Here is a 15,672-nt window from a genome sequence, read left to right as displayed (position 1 = left end):
CCACATAATCAACTTCTCTGTTCCACACGCCACTGCCTCAGTTGAGAAATACCATGGGAGGCAAAATTTTAATTACCATTTTTGTCCTGTACACAAATAGCTTGGGCAAAAATAATACAAACATAAGCAACCCTACCCTCTTCAATATTTTTCAATTAGTTTGATCATTTTCCCTAACTGTGAGACAAAAATTTTGGACTGAGGTTCATCAGAAATGCTGATTTTTGAGCACTTGAGGTTTTTTTTAATTTTAAATTTTAAAATTTTAATTTTAATTCCAGTATAGTTAACATACAGTGTTATGTTAGTTTCAGGTGTATGATATAGCAGTTCAACAACTCTGTCCATTATCCAGTGCTCAACACAATAAGTGTACTCTTAATCCTTTTCCTCTGTTTCACCCCTCCCCCCACCCACCTCCTCTCTGGTAACCATCTGTTTGTTCTCTATAGTTAAGAGTCTATTTTTTGGTTTGTTTATCTCTTTTTTTCTTTGCTCGTTTGTTTCGTTTCTTAAATTCCACATATGAGTGAAATCATGGTATTTTTCTCTGACTTATTTTGCTTAGCATTATACTCTCTAGATTCATTTATATTGTTGCAAATGGCAAGATTTCATTCTTTTTTATGGCTGAGTAATATTCCACTGTGTGTGTGTGTATGTGTGACACACACACAGTGGAAAATATATATATATATATATATATATATATATATATATATATACCACTTCTTCTTTATCTGTTCATCTATTGATGGACATCTGGGCTGCTCCCATAATTTGGCTATTGCAAATAATGCTGCAATAAACATAGGGGTGCATATATCTTTTCAAATTAGTGTTTTCTCATTCTTTGGGTAAATACCCAGTAGTGGAGTTACTAGATCATATAATAATTCTATTTTTAATTTTTTGAGGAACCTGCATATTGTTATCCACATTGGCTGCACCAATTTGCATTCCCACTAATAGTGTAAGAGGGTTCTCCTTTCTCCACATCCTGGCCAACACCTGTTGTTTCCTGTGTTGTTGATTTTAGCCATTCTGACAGGTGTGAGATGACATCTCATTGCATTGTGGTTTTGGTTTACGTTTCCCTGATGATGAGTGATGTTGAGCATCTTTTCATGTGTCTGCTGGCCATCCATATGTGTTCTTTGGAGAAATGTCTGCCCATTTTTAAATTGGATTATTTGTTTTTTGGGTGATGGGGTGTATAAGTTCTTTATGTATTTTGAATACTAACCTCCTTTTTTATTGAATACTAACCCTTTATTTGGTATGCCATTTGCAAATATCTTCTCCCATTCAGTGGGTTGTCTTTCAGTTTTGTTGATCGTTTCCTTTGCTGGAGCACTTTTATTTTTTAAATGACAAAGTAATTTCTTTCCCTTCTATACTTATCTGAATAGCTCAATTAAGTAAAAGCAAATAAAACTCTGCTTTCTTAATTTATATGCTCAATATTTAAAAAATGAATGATATAAAAAAATTTTTTAGAAACCAACCTTTTGCTAATTATCTGTGGCAAATCTCTCCATCTCTCATCCAACTGCTCCAAATGTACTTTCATCATTTTCACATCATCTTTGGAGGCCACTGAGAATAGTGATTCCTTCAATTGCAAAAGGTTGCTATAGATTGAGGCCTGGGATACAACTTCATTTTGCAGTGCCTAAGAAAAACAGAATACATTCTAGATCTTATCTCAGCATGATTGACTAGGAAGGACCATGTGACACAGGTGGTTGCTGTCCAAAGGCTTTGCATTCTTGCAACACAGATTTCATTGGGACCAGGCTTAAAGAGAGCTTTTATTACAGATTTTATTATTGATTTAGAATGGATCTGCTTAACCTTTAATGAAACGTTTAAAATACTACTGAAACCTGAATTAGTTTTCCAGAATCTGAGTTCTATTAAGTTAGGCAACTTTAAAAGCTGTAGAATTCCTTTCAAGATGAACAAACTGTGTAGGTAAAGAGAATCAAAGAAAAGCTATTGTTAAAGAGAAACAATGCATATCTAACAATAATAGAGATGCAATTCTGGGTACCAGAAATGTGGTCTCCTTCTTCATTTAGAGACTATATTAGGCCAAACTTGGGAACTTAAGAGTTCTTCATTTTGTTTTCATGCAACAGAATGACTTATTTTTAATCAGGCAATGAACTGTAAGGTGCTGTGAGTGATGCATAAAAGTTGTGGTTCCTATCTAATAAGAGATAAGAGGTAAATACATATAGACAGCTAACAACATAACATGGTATTAAATGGGATGATAGTGTAGCATGGCACATAGTAGATGCTTGTCAGGATGCTTTCTCCCCCTCCTTAATGAGGCCACATGTGTGATACAAGCAAAGCTGCTGAAGGTTTCCAAGGAAGGGTCACACAGCCAACGGATGGCAGGAAGGGCCACAAGGCAGAACAGGGACTTAAGCCAAGCAGGACAAAACACACAAAGCTGGAATATGGGGACGGACAAGGAATGTTCAGAACCAGTGGGAGGCAGCTTGGCAGACACTGTGCCCGGATGTGGATGTTGCAGAGGCTTCAGCCTCCTCCTGGTCCCCTAACCTGTACAACACTTACTCTCTGTGTAGGGAGTGTAGGAATACTTTTATATGGCCAGATATCTTTGTGTCGTTTTTCAGAAAAGGAGCTGTGACTTCCCCTCTTAGAACACTTCACAGCATATTTATAAAAAGATAAGAACTTTTTTCCTCAGTGTGGACTGAGGATGGCTCTTTATCCTCAGGGCAGGAAACAGTCACTGTTTCTGAGGAGTTTCTGAGGAGCAACTTTTTGGGAGATTAATGTAGAATGTCAGTGTGTAATAAACTAGAAAGTTGTTGAGAACCAAGAGTGTGGGAAACCCCCAAAGTCAAAGAAGGAGGAAGTTTGACCTTGAACTTGCCTGTATGGATTGAAGCTCACTCTCCACTTTGACTCTGTCTGCAGAAATGTCCATTTCTGGGGAACTGACTACTGCTTCACACCGCTCTAACCAGGTTAAAAAGGTTGATAATTCTTTCTCTAGCCTAAAGAAAGTAGAGATGAGAGAAAAATTTATCAAAATTATCATGCCAGAAAATGAAATGCTTCCAAAGTTGGAGGTCCAACACTAACCGTTATGAATAATACAATGTTGGTTATCTTATTCCTAGATGTGAAGGTAAAAAGAACATTCCTTTCACGTTCATACCTGTATTTGTACCTGTGTTTATATCTGTGTCATATGACAGATACATATACATCCTCTCCACTTTAGAGACCTTCATCTTCTGACAAAGACCAACAAGATCTTCCCATACTAGACACATGAGTTGATGCGTTTTACATCTGGGATGATTATTTCTCAACAGCTGGTCCAGAATGTCCTACTTAAGAGTGGCAGTTGAAATCCATGCTGCTAACTCGGGAAGGAAGGCACCTCACCTCTGCCAGTGGGCCAGCAGTTTCTCCAGCACGGTCTGCCTCTCCTTGGCCCGAGTCCGCGTCTCCTCGTACCTCACCTGCAGGGCCGCTGCCTCCTGAATGGAGGAGCCTCTGTTCGCGACCTTCTGGGCACTGGCTGAGGTGGTGGCCACCGCACTGCTCAGCACCTCCAGGGCCTGGCAGAGATCCTAACCGGAGGCAAAAGGTGCACAAAGAAAGCACAGCATCAAGAAATGAGGCCGACAGTTTTCTTTGAGACCCATTATCACTAAAAATTTTCCCTCAGTCCATGAGACATAGTCGAAGTGAGGACAGTTCCTTCATGAATGCAGAAATCAAAAACGAAAATGGAAAGTCTCTTCCCCAAATAAGAATTTATTGCCGCATATCTGAATAATTTCAACTCTCCCTTCATGATTCAGATAGTTTGTGAAAATTATTATTCCTTTAATACCAAATATGTATTTAAAAAAAAAAACTCCACTTGATTTACAAGACCTATATGTAACATGCTGTAATCTCTATAAAAAAAATATGGGGAGTGTTATGGCTGGCATAGCTGCTATCAGGAATCAGTGATAATAATAATAATAATAATAATAATAGTGCCTCAGAATGTGGCAGGTACTATGTTACGTGCATTACATATAGTAACTCATTTAATCTTCATAAGAATCTTAAGAGTTATGTTCTTTCATTATCCTCATTTTAGAGATCACACAATCGACAGAGAAAAATAATTTGCTTTACGAAACCTAAATACTAGATAAAATAGTACTCAATTATTAACTTAGTAAACTATTAAAATAATTCCATGAAATTCAGTTTTCCTACTTTTCCTCAAGTTTTGGGTATTTAAAACATAACCTAGGTAGCACAAAAATGCATTTTTTAAAAGATTTTATTTATTTATTTGAGACGGAGAGAAAGAGCACAAGCAGGGGGGAGGGGCAGAGGGAAAGGGAGAGGGAGAAGCAGACTCCCCACAGCCCACTGAGCAGGGAGCCTAACACAGGGCTCGATCCCAGGACCCTGAGATCGTGACCTGAGACGAAGGCAGACGCTTAACCGAAGGAGCCACCCAGGCGCCCACATTCTTGTTGTAAGTATTCAAATGATATAAATTCCACTCCCCTTTCCAGATGTGCCTTTGTCAAGTCTTTGCTTTCTATCACGGCAGCCCCCTCCCTCGGCACACATGCACATATATATAGGGTTAACAGATATTTTTTTTATTAACACATTTCTTTTTAGTTTTTCTCTGTGCCTGATTCTCCCTCTTTGCTCCTTTCCCTAAATCACATCAAAGGCATCCACTGCTCTGCGAACATCCCACAGGAGTCACCAGTTCAGGCAGCAGACCAAAAAAGCTAGTCATTGGTAAAAGGTTAGTGAGGACATATTCTTTGTACATCTGACTGTTGTGGGTTAAAAAAAATCTAAAATCTGCCATGCACATGTATGTTTTTATGCACACTTAATTTTTTATAATGCTCACAAGAAGTAACAGAATTTACTAAAGCTAAAATCAGAAAACGTCACACATCCTAAGTATGAGAAAGAAATACTGTAAATGAATACTCCTTTAATAGGCATTTTTAATAAAAACTTATTTGCACACTTGTATTTCTTGTGTTATGTGAACATGTTTGATCTATGTCATTCCTCAAGTAACATAAAAATCCTTTTAATTTTAACCGTCATAAAAATATTTACTATGTTTTCTAGCAGGAATTATCAAATTCCTCTTACCATATGTTCTTGGAGAACTTTGTATGTTTCTGTGGCTGAAGGACATATTTTAATTGGATCAGCAAGTTTATCTTCAAACTCAGACACAGACTTCTGGATCTAAAACATTAGTGAAATATAAAGATAATGGTGGGAAAAATGTACATCAAGGCAGAAAAAGTTACCGAGGAAGCAGCATGCTTATCTTTTTGGGTAACTTTCAATAAAATGATTAAAACATACATATTTTAAAAAATCTAAAATCAATGTGTCCTATTATTTGAAAGGAATAGATAAGTCTTAATGCCTATCTGAGCACAATGTATAATGACATTTTTATATTCCCTCAAAAAAGGTATCATGAATAATTAAGAACTTGACTATCACTGACAACTTGGTAAATGATTAGCAAATTGTGTCTTCCCTTAGTCCACTATTTCTGGACTCCTTATTGCATTTCATTATAAATGCAATAGGAAATAATAACTTTCACATGCATGGACCCATCCTTACCTTTCTAAGAGTCTCTTCAAACTTTTGCTGCTGAGATAAATGTCCCAGGATTTTTCCTTCCAAACACTGTGCATGCTCTCTGAGTTCTTCCCAGTACCTTCTTATTTGTGTCAGCTTGGCTTTGATTCGAGCAGATTCTCCAGTGGTGACAAACTGAGCGAAAGACTGAGCTTCTTCTTCTAATTCTGTAATGCTGCTGATCTTGCTTTCTATTTCCTGAATTGCGACCTAATATTTAAAATAAGAAAAATGACAACGTAGGCTGAGCAAGCTTGTCTTCCTGAAATAATAGATTATCTGCACAGAGAGAAAATCAGGAGGGGGTCTTCTTAGCTGAAATTTCAACATACTTGGACCATTAGAGAGCAGCTATGAACAAACACCATATGTTTCCTGACCTTATTTGGGGAGGAGAGATATGCAGACAATGGAAAATACGAAATGATGGTGGTCGTGCTCGGAGTATAGAAAATAAAGAGAAAGAGCTAGTCCTGTTGCAGAGAAGCAAGCAGGGAGATGTCCCTGTATTTCATATTTTTCATTTTTGTATTTCATGTTTTACCAAACAAGAAGTATCTCTAAAGGTAAAGAGAATTCCCTGCTTATCCTATGAGTCACACCTTTTACCAGCTGATCTGGGAAGCAGTGTGCCCCAGTAACTCATAGAAATGCTAATGTTGACATTCACTTAATTTTTCTCAAATGTAGCTGAGCATTTCATATTTACCAAACTAAAAGCTTTTCGGATTCCATTCTTACCTAAAACCAGTCTTTTCAAATTTATTGTCTTTATGCCAGTGGTTTCCAAATTTGGAATACGTTAAGATCACCTGGTCCCCATCCTCAGGGACTCAGGCTCAGCAGGTCTAAGGTGAGGCCAAGACTTTGCATTTCTAACAAATACCCAGGTGATGTTGGTCCAGCTGCTGCTGCTTTGAACCATTGCTTTACTCATTAGCTGGGGGCTTACAGTGAAAAACCTACAAACTATCATTTCCTTTTGGAGCAGGATGACACTTTATATATTAGTCAACACATGAAAAGTACTGAAAGACACTAAGAATGTGTGTGGGGGGAAGGAGGCATGTCTGTCATAAACACAGAGGCTTATTTATGCATAAGAGAATGAAAATGATCTCTCTGAGAAAAAGAGCCAAATCTTCTAATCAAATAAAGCCAAAAATTCAGACAAGTCTCAGTTTTGAATAATTTAAATGGAGAATACTATTACTGTAGGAAAAAAAAAATATGTGACTTATGTCTACACGAGACTACCTAGTCAGAAATAACTTCTGTCTAGATGAGACCATCAGAAATAACTTAGGTTAGTGCCAGGTGTTCATCACTTATTTATTTTTACTTTTCATATGCATGACTAGAGTGGTATATCTAATAGATATTTGTTATTTGAACATGAATACAACCTTTCTTTTTTGTTTTTCAAGATGATATTTTTTTAGAAAAATTACTCATAAATTCAACAAATATATACTTGGTGTCTGCCATGTGCCAAAATTGTTCTAGGTGCTTGCAAAACCTCAGTGAAGCAATCTTAAATAAGAGAAAATTTCTTAGTTTTTAGAGTAATTAATACATGTTACCAACAAATTCATAAATGCAAACTATGTAATCATATTGTTGGATTCTAATCCAAAAAGGGAAGATGGAAGATGAACCCAGTGTATGTTCTTATCATTTGTAAATTATCAATTAAGAATAAGAAAATCAGTCAATTTGGAGTAGTATGTAATGAAGAATAGAAGTGGGCTTATAGATAAATGTCTTCACGACAAGGCAAATACTTCATTAATTTTAATCCTAAGGTTGTTTTAAAGTGAAACTCTATGACAAGTGGTACCTTATTTCTAATATTTCCTATAATGTGGTCTTCTGTGTGGAAACAGAACATGAACCTATTAGCCTAAATTTCACAGTACTAGTGTATTCCGCACCATCTCTGCTTATTTCTAGCAAAAACTTTTTTCCTACTATTCATATTCATTTAATACATTTTAGATGTTTCAAAATACTACATTGGAATATTAAAATGTATTTCTAGTCTAATGGCATGGAAATCTACAATTGAATGTTTATATATTTAAAAATTAATTGTGTAATCATTTTGTTTCCCAAAGAGTAAAGAGGCGATGACAGTTGATCACTGATATATTTCAGAAGTCCTGGAATTGAATTAAGGTTTAAATAATAATAAAAATGAATTATAGCAAGAATAAACACATTAAAAAGTGTGTGCCAAAATTTTTTGAAAGAAAATTTTTGATAAAGCTATTTAAATGTGCTATTCTTTGTTTACTTAGGATGTAGTGAAATGATCAAATGACAACTTTTAAAAACAGTTTGAGATTAAACATATTTCATGAATATTCCTTAGTGGGTTGACATCTATTTTCCCTAGTATACCACACAAGACATAAGCAGACTCCATATACCAGATTCCATGTATCCTTGATTGCAAAAGATGTAGGATAAACCAAGATAATCTGCACAGCAATGTAATCATAGCTAAGAGACAAAGCACCCTTCCACTGTGCACATGGTAATGACTTGTTCTGAGCAATAATGTGAAATACCTTGGTATTTATTTTACTATTTTTAATTGAATGAAATTAAATTAATTTCACAGGGTTTTTCCATTCAAAAAAAAAAAATGAGATTAGATAGAAAAAGTGCCTGCATTTTGAAAGTGTGTTGTGTAAAAACTATAAATGAAAGAGAATTCATTTCTTTCAGTCCATTTTTTCTTAAACTATTTGAATGAAGTGAACAATGATAGTCTATGCACGTAGTCATTTTAGAGTTGGGAGAGCTAAAGTATCAGAGCATCTCAGTCTGTGCCCAAAGGTCATCCTAAATGAAAGCATTTAAGCAGCAGTCTGATGTCTTCACCTAAAGAAATTAATTGCTCCTCCCTGTGGTTTGTGAGGGTAAATGCCACTAATATTTGAGCCAGACATTTGAGTAACACTTATAAAGTACAATTGTAGGTGATGAATACATTTCGTGTTGTATAGATGAATCAACAGAACACTCCAATGGGGTTAATTCAAAATCAAGGAAAAGAATAATGTAACCATAAAAACATTTTAATGATATTGCACACAATACTGACTTTGAATGCATAAGTCAGAAAATATTAATACATAATTCCAACTATAAAGTATTGCCCGATATCAATCAAGACCTCTCAGCTCTGCATTTTGTGTGAATTGAATTTTAATAGAATCACATAGCAATGAAAGATTTATCGTGGGGCCAACTAGCATTTGATGAAATGTAAGAAAGGAGTTCTTAAAAGCTAGACATGGATTATAAATGTAACGTGTGAGCAGGTCACCTTAATCTGGTGGATTTGCATGTCCATGGCAGATGACGAAGTTTCCAAGGCATTGAGTTCTTTTTCTTTCTCAGTTATCCAGACGGACAGGGTCTCAAAATTATTGCCAAAATGATCCCACTTGTTTTTCACCATTTCCATGGTTTTAATACTAAAATTAACCAAATTAAGTAAATAAAATGCAGTATTTTAATAGAAAACAACAATACATTTTCCTTTAAATCACCAGATGAAAAGATAGCAAAGGCATTTGTGACCATGTCAAAATTGAAACTATTGGAACAGGAAAAAATGCACATTTGATCTGAGTAGTTAGTCCTCGAGTCTTCCTATCTATCTCCTCTGAGAATGAGCATTTAACGAGGTAGTGTCTACACTATGTTATGAATGGAACTGTGCTTCGAACAAAATATAGCTGCGTCCAAAGGGGTTTGAATCCAGGTATAATCTAGGTAAACTCTGCATGTGACCAGTAGTTGCCAGGACTTTTAATAAGCTGCCCACATAGATTCCAGTACACAGAGTCTTTCAGCAGTCTTGCTTTTGTGGACAAGGTCCTTTTGCTCTCAGAGCAGAGATACTGCAGGGATGCTCTATACTCAAAGATCTTTATAAAATGCACCTTTATGAGTCAAGAGAGAGCTTGTAATCTGAATCGCATGCTGCCTTACAGGAACTGTTTCTATCATTAGAGCTAATCCTGCGATTTATAATCTATAACGATTTCAGCTATTCTTCAATGTTGGTCCAGTCTTGATTCCAAAAGACTCTTACACATCTTGTACATGAGCACCCTAACTGCTTTTAGAAAATTGGGCTTTATTTGTTATAAATCTAGTAAACAAAATTTCAACTATAGATGTCCAATTTGTATGTGTATATAACAATGTGATTATGGCTTTCATTTAGAAAAAGACTAAGAAACTAACAGTATATCATTGAACTGATACGTCCTTGGGTTAAAAAAAAAAAAAAATGAAAGAATTTCCCTGTTTACCAAAAGGCACTTGAAGACATCAAGAAGAAAGCAATGGCATCATTGAATGTTAGATTAATATTGCAGTCTCAAAGGTATACCCTGGATGTGCCTAATGCTCTCATTGGTACAGGTAATGCAAACTAAGTTATATTGCAAGTTTTCAAATGAAATAGATTCAAATGGATATTTCTAATAAAAGTAGCTTCTTTTCTAATAAACTCTAAGTTTCATTATTTCCATAACTTGATGGATAATATGTAATATAAAGTTCTCAAAGTTTTAAGTCATAATTTCTTTTAAATTATTTAACAAATTTTAAAGTTTAGGCAAATGTACAATGTTAATTTCAAGGCGTTACTAACATTAAAAACAAATTTTACATTTTAAAATCCACGTTAGAAATTATGTCCTATAGCTTAAGAATAATATGTGTTGGTGATTTGCCAGGAAAGAATCTTTAATAAAAATGTGAAGCCATATTATGTTGAGGAACATTGGCCCTATCTTCATATATCTATCCTCTCCAAATTTCTTTTTGTGTTTGTTTTGCACATAATAGCATACCATAGGCCAAACTATTTTTTCTTTCTTTTTAGATAAACAAATATTAAATGTTGAAAAGTAAAATAAATTTTTGAAGTTAATTTTTGGAAACAGTATATCAATCAGTGACAACTTGAATATTGAGGCACTATAATAAACAAGCTCTGAGAGCTTCTTGGAGATGGAGACACTTGGTCTATGTCACACATATTTAGGCCCAGCATCTACACAACCAAAATATCTCTTCTTCCCTCTAACTGGTGACCCAGAACAATACAGTGAAAAAATTATTTTAAATATTGGTTCTTTTTTGAGATTGTATGAAGGCCACAGAATTTAATAGATATGGCTTTCTCATGAACATAGTCAGTTTACAATGCAAAAACCACATCCCTTATATTTTTCTGCTCTGTTATATAGACGATGGTTTCTGTCTTGGTGATACTTTCTTCTGAACTGTGAGTTGCTTCCTCAAAACATGCTGAAATACACAGACACTTTGAGATTTTAAAGGAATGTTTTGAATACAATATACAGGAAAAACTGTATGAAACTTTATCTCAGAGAAGAAAGTTTAGGACTTGTCAAGCACATACTCTTCTTCAAGTGTGTCTTCTAATTTTTTGACTTGCTCTTTGATTGACTTGGCCTGCTGCTGAAGCAGCTGCTTGTTCCTGGGACCAAGTGGTATCTCGGAGGCTTCCTTCACAAGATTTTCAGCCTGGACTGCCATACCTTCTGTTCGTTTAGAAAACTCCTAGAAAAAGAGATTATAATTGTTAGGAAGGCATCTTTTATTAAATTCTGCCCTCAAATAAACTGCATATACTTACTTGCAGAGTCTCTACTAGAATAGATGGATGGCTAGATAGATTCATACATGCATGAATTTTAGTATATAATAGTCTTGGTAATAAGACAGACTTATTTTCATCATGACCAGAATAAATACCTCACTAGATCATTTTCGTTTTATATACACAGTCAGATATCTACCTTCATAGTTACCCAGCAATTCTCACAAAAATCTTTTTCCTTTGTTTCCCGGTTTGGGTTTATTGCTTAGAATTCTGAGCTGCATTATAATAATTTAACTTATCCACAAATATGTTAGGCCCCATTCGGGCAGTGATTAATAGTGACTGATTTTTTTTTTCAAACATAGATATTAAGAGATTTCTAGGCCAATTAATATAAATATTTTTATTTAATTGAAGAATATTTTAGTCAATACAGTGTATCACTGTTATTTACCTATAAAGAAACATATTGTTAACTAGTTCCCTGAAAAGAGAGATAATCTGATCTTAATGCTGTTAAATCTTATTCACTATATACCTATACTACATGAAAAGAAGATAAGTTTTTAACCAGTCAAACCTGGACTAGAACTCTAGATTTGCTAATTACTAGTTGTGTGACTTTGGTGACTTATTTTTCTGACTTTCATATAAAATGCAGATAGTAATGCTTTTCTTGTAAGGTTGCAGTTAGCATCTCATTAGCAATTTCATTTTTAAGTGCCTGGCACTCTAGCAGGTACCTATTATTGCTTTTTTTATGTCCCTCACATAAAATTGAGGACAAAACGGTTCATAAAATTCACACACTGATTTTCATTAATAGTGAACTACTTCAACTCAAAAATGAATTTAATATGGGTGATGCACTGGTAAATTTTAGCTGTTACCTGAATTTTGTCAGGTAAATGTATTGAAAACTGAATTTAAAAAGCTAACTCCAGAGATAATCTTGTGTTAAAAAAAATAGCTTAGTGTCTCATTTTTTCTCATGTAAGAGACACTCATGGGAGGTTTAAATTTTGATCAGAACTCCACTCTCCAAAATAGGTAATGAAGAAATCCACAGTAAATATTTTCAAAGGTAAGACTTCTAACAGCCACCTCTTCCCACAGAGTATCTCCCAGAATTATTACATTATGCCATGTAAGATAGTTACCACATAATACTATTGTATCTTCATGTTTGAAAGACTTAAAGTCCTCATAGAAATATCAACATTACTTCAGAGAAGTACCCAGTGATTTGATAGAATAAAAACGGGTAAGTATAGCTTCCTTTTCATGATAGATTTATAATATCCTAAAAATCGGTATTTGCCAATGTCACATTAAATTCTGTGGTTATAAGCATCCACTGTTGCTGGGATGAACTTACAGTCATGGTGGATTCATTTGTGAAGACTGAATCACAGCATAATCTCTCAGAACCCCATGAACAGAATCAGAAGTGTAAAATAGTATTTTTTCCCCTAGTGTTTCCCAGAGCTCAGAAAAATCATGGAGAAAGTGGAGTTATGTCTGAAAATGCTTATGTATGTTCACTCTAAGAGCCTTCCGTAAGATCTAGGTATGGGGAAAGTGCAATGCAGAGGAATTCAAAGGACAGAATGATGTTGATAAAAACCAAATTGAAGCAAAATAGAATAATGTTATAAGGGGCGCCAGGGTGGCTCAGTCAGTTGGGCGGCTCGGCTCAGGTCAAGCCCTGCGTCTGACTCCTTGCTCAGCAGGGAGCCTGCTTCTCCTTCTCCCTCTGCCTGCTGCTCTCCCTGCTTGTGCTCTCTCTCACCATCTCTCTCTCTGTGTCAAATAAATGAATAATGTCTTTAAAAAAAAAAAAAGAAGACTGTTATAAGGCTTTATCTCTAAGTCCAGCAAAGAAGTAGAGAACAATTATTCTAGATTACATGTGCTTGTGCAACAACATACAGAAACAGTAAAGTAGCTCAGTTTTTCAATGAAAAATCTAGTGCCTAAAGGTGTGTGCTCTGGGCTCAGACCTCTTAGGTTTGAATCCCAACCTCACCAGCTAGTAATCCTGAGATATTGGATAAAATCATTAAAAAAAACTTTGTACCTTATATTTCCTCCTTTATATAATAGGATTCATAATGACACCTATTTCTTAGGATTGTTTTGGAGATTAAAGAAGATGATAAACATCAAGTGGTTAGAGCAGTATATATGTTAGCTCACATTATTAAACCAATCCCAAAGTGTGCAAGATTATTAGCTAAGGAAAATTTTAATAGACTAAAAAGGTTACATTTGCTTCATCTACCGCTGATAAACAAATTCAAAGGGATCAGAACCACAAGGTATCAGAAACACTGGATGGAACCTGGGTGGAACACCCAGATGATAATTAACCCCATAAATCTGTTTGTATTTATAAAAGACACCTGATATATTTTTAATATATAAAATAATTAAAATTAAAATTAAAAACAATGTTCTATTTAAATGGCTGATGAAAATCATACAGAATTGAAAAATTCTGTGACTTTATAAGACTTCAAATTCTTCAGTGAGTTAATACTAGGAGAGATAATACAAAATTGGCAGTATGAGAGACAGAGAAGCCTGTTACTGGTAAGAAAAAAGCAGCACAGAGGTTTACTTGCTGAAGGTTACTAACCGATGGATATGAGTCTTTCTTATTCATTGGCCAACATATATGAGTCTTTCTTATTCATTGGCCAACATATTTCTATATTAACTCAGTCATTTCTATAAACCCAAAACATGTGCAAAAGGAACCAAAAGAACTTGTACAACTCTCTAAATGCTTCAATGTTTTGGTCTGCTCTAACTGCCTAAGGTGTTTGGACTTATAGGCTTGGGCTAATGAAGCACACCTACTAAATATTATCTGTTAGATGTCCCACTGGAGCCTCAACCTCAATTTGTTCCAAACTGAGTCTGTCTTCTTCCTCAACTGACAGGCACTCCTTCAAGTTCCTGTCTCACTCCCATTGCATCTGTCAGGCTCAGAACCTTGGATATCTTCCTTTCCTTTACTCTCTATCTCTTGTATCTGTTCCCACTGCCATCCCCATTGCCCTAATTCATGTCCATATTAATACACACATGCAGTAACTTTCTAATTGGATCCCATGACACTGGTCTTTCACCCTTTCAATTTTCTACACTGCTTAAAAATGTATCTCTCTAGGGGCACCTGGGTGGTTCAGTTGGTTAAACGGCAACTCTTGATTTTGGCTCAGGTCATGATCTTAGTTAGGGTCCTGGGATGGAGCCCCGAGTTGGGCTCCATGCTCAGCGGGGAGTCTGCTAGAGGATTCTCTCTCTCTCTCCCTGTCCTTCTGCCCTTCCCCCTGCTTGCACATGCACTCTCTCTCTCTCCCTCAAATATATAAATAAATAAATCTTTAAAAAAAAAATGCATCTCCCTAAAGTACAGCTCTGATCATGTGATTCTTTTTCTTAAAAACCTTTAAGGGTTCCATGTTGCCTAGACCTTCCAGTGTCTTTGTAATATGGCCCAACTTTCCTTTACAACTGTACTTCCATTTTTCTGCCTTAAAACAGAATCTCCATACACTCTCATATTTCATGCCATTTCCCATTATAGGAATGCTCATGTTTTGTCCCACACTCTGCTTTTCTATGTCTTACCTGCCCTTCAAGATTCAGTTAAAAATATTACTGCCTTCAGAAAGATTTTTTTTAACGTATTCATCTATGAGGGAACTAACCACTTCCCACTTTAATAAAAAATTTCTCTTAGTTCTTGATGTTTAAATCTTATTTATTTCATTCCCCTGAGCAACTTGACCAGTGTGTTGAAGAGTGGGTGCTCAATAAATAAAAAGTATTGATTAAATGTATAATTATAATAATTAATGGTAATAAGGGATGGAAACACAGTTTTGCTTCTGAATAATGAGTACCAAGGGAGTGTATGGTCATACTGATATACCTTTGTCTGTTCCAATTCTGAAGACAAACTTTCCAAACTGCTAAAACTCAAGAAGCGCTCATGACTGGAACCTGTTTGAAAAAGGTATCTGACCACTGTCTCTTTGTTTGTTTCAAATCGCTCCCACTTTCTTAATGTGACCTAAATTTGAAAAAAAATAAACATGTCATGAATTATCAACATGTGTCAAAAATATTGTTCACATTTCCATTCATTTGTTAGGCTGTCAACCTCCAGTTAACTCTGTTCAAATTTCACATAGTTATGCTGAACAAAGATGATCCTAATGTCTCCTGTTAGAATTTCACTCCGTGTTTCAATTCATCTACAAAAAAGAGGATGTGTAGACTAGCATTCTGAGTGT

At 35.4% G+C, this 15,672-nt stretch overlaps 1 protein-coding gene across 15 annotated transcripts in view; it reads right to left on the bottom strand.

The window, feature by feature from the left end:
• The window catches only part of SYNE1 (spectrin repeat containing nuclear envelope protein 1), a 437,497-nt gene that overhangs the window by 251,321 nt on the left and 170,504 nt on the right, over nt 1–15,672 (bottom strand). For all 15 annotated transcript variants that reach the window (XM_032407632.1, XM_032407640.1, XM_032407639.1 and 12 more), the window contains 8 exons: nt 15,309–15,449; nt 11,159–11,319; nt 9,041–9,191; nt 5,686–5,913; nt 5,194–5,292; nt 3,442–3,629; nt 2,921–3,044; nt 1,509–1,675 (listed from right to left, as the gene is read on the bottom strand). In XM_032407632.1, the coding sequence (XP_032263523.1) occupies nt 1,509–1,675; nt 2,921–3,044; nt 3,442–3,629; nt 5,194–5,292; nt 5,686–5,913; nt 9,041–9,191; nt 11,159–11,319; nt 15,309–15,449 (1,259 nt within the window). The remainder of the gene's footprint in view (nt 1–1,508; nt 1,676–2,920; nt 3,045–3,441; nt 3,630–5,193; nt 5,293–5,685; nt 5,914–9,040; nt 9,192–11,158; nt 11,320–15,308; nt 15,450–15,672) is intronic.

This window comes from Phoca vitulina, unplaced genomic scaffold (assembly GCF_004348235.1).
Source record: "Phoca vitulina isolate PV1807 unplaced genomic scaffold, GSC_HSeal_1.0 scaffold9, whole genome shotgun sequence".
Classification (NCBI taxonomy): Eukaryota; Metazoa; Chordata; class Mammalia; order Carnivora; family Phocidae; genus Phoca; species Phoca vitulina.
This window is presented reverse-complemented; position numbering and strand designations above follow the sequence as displayed.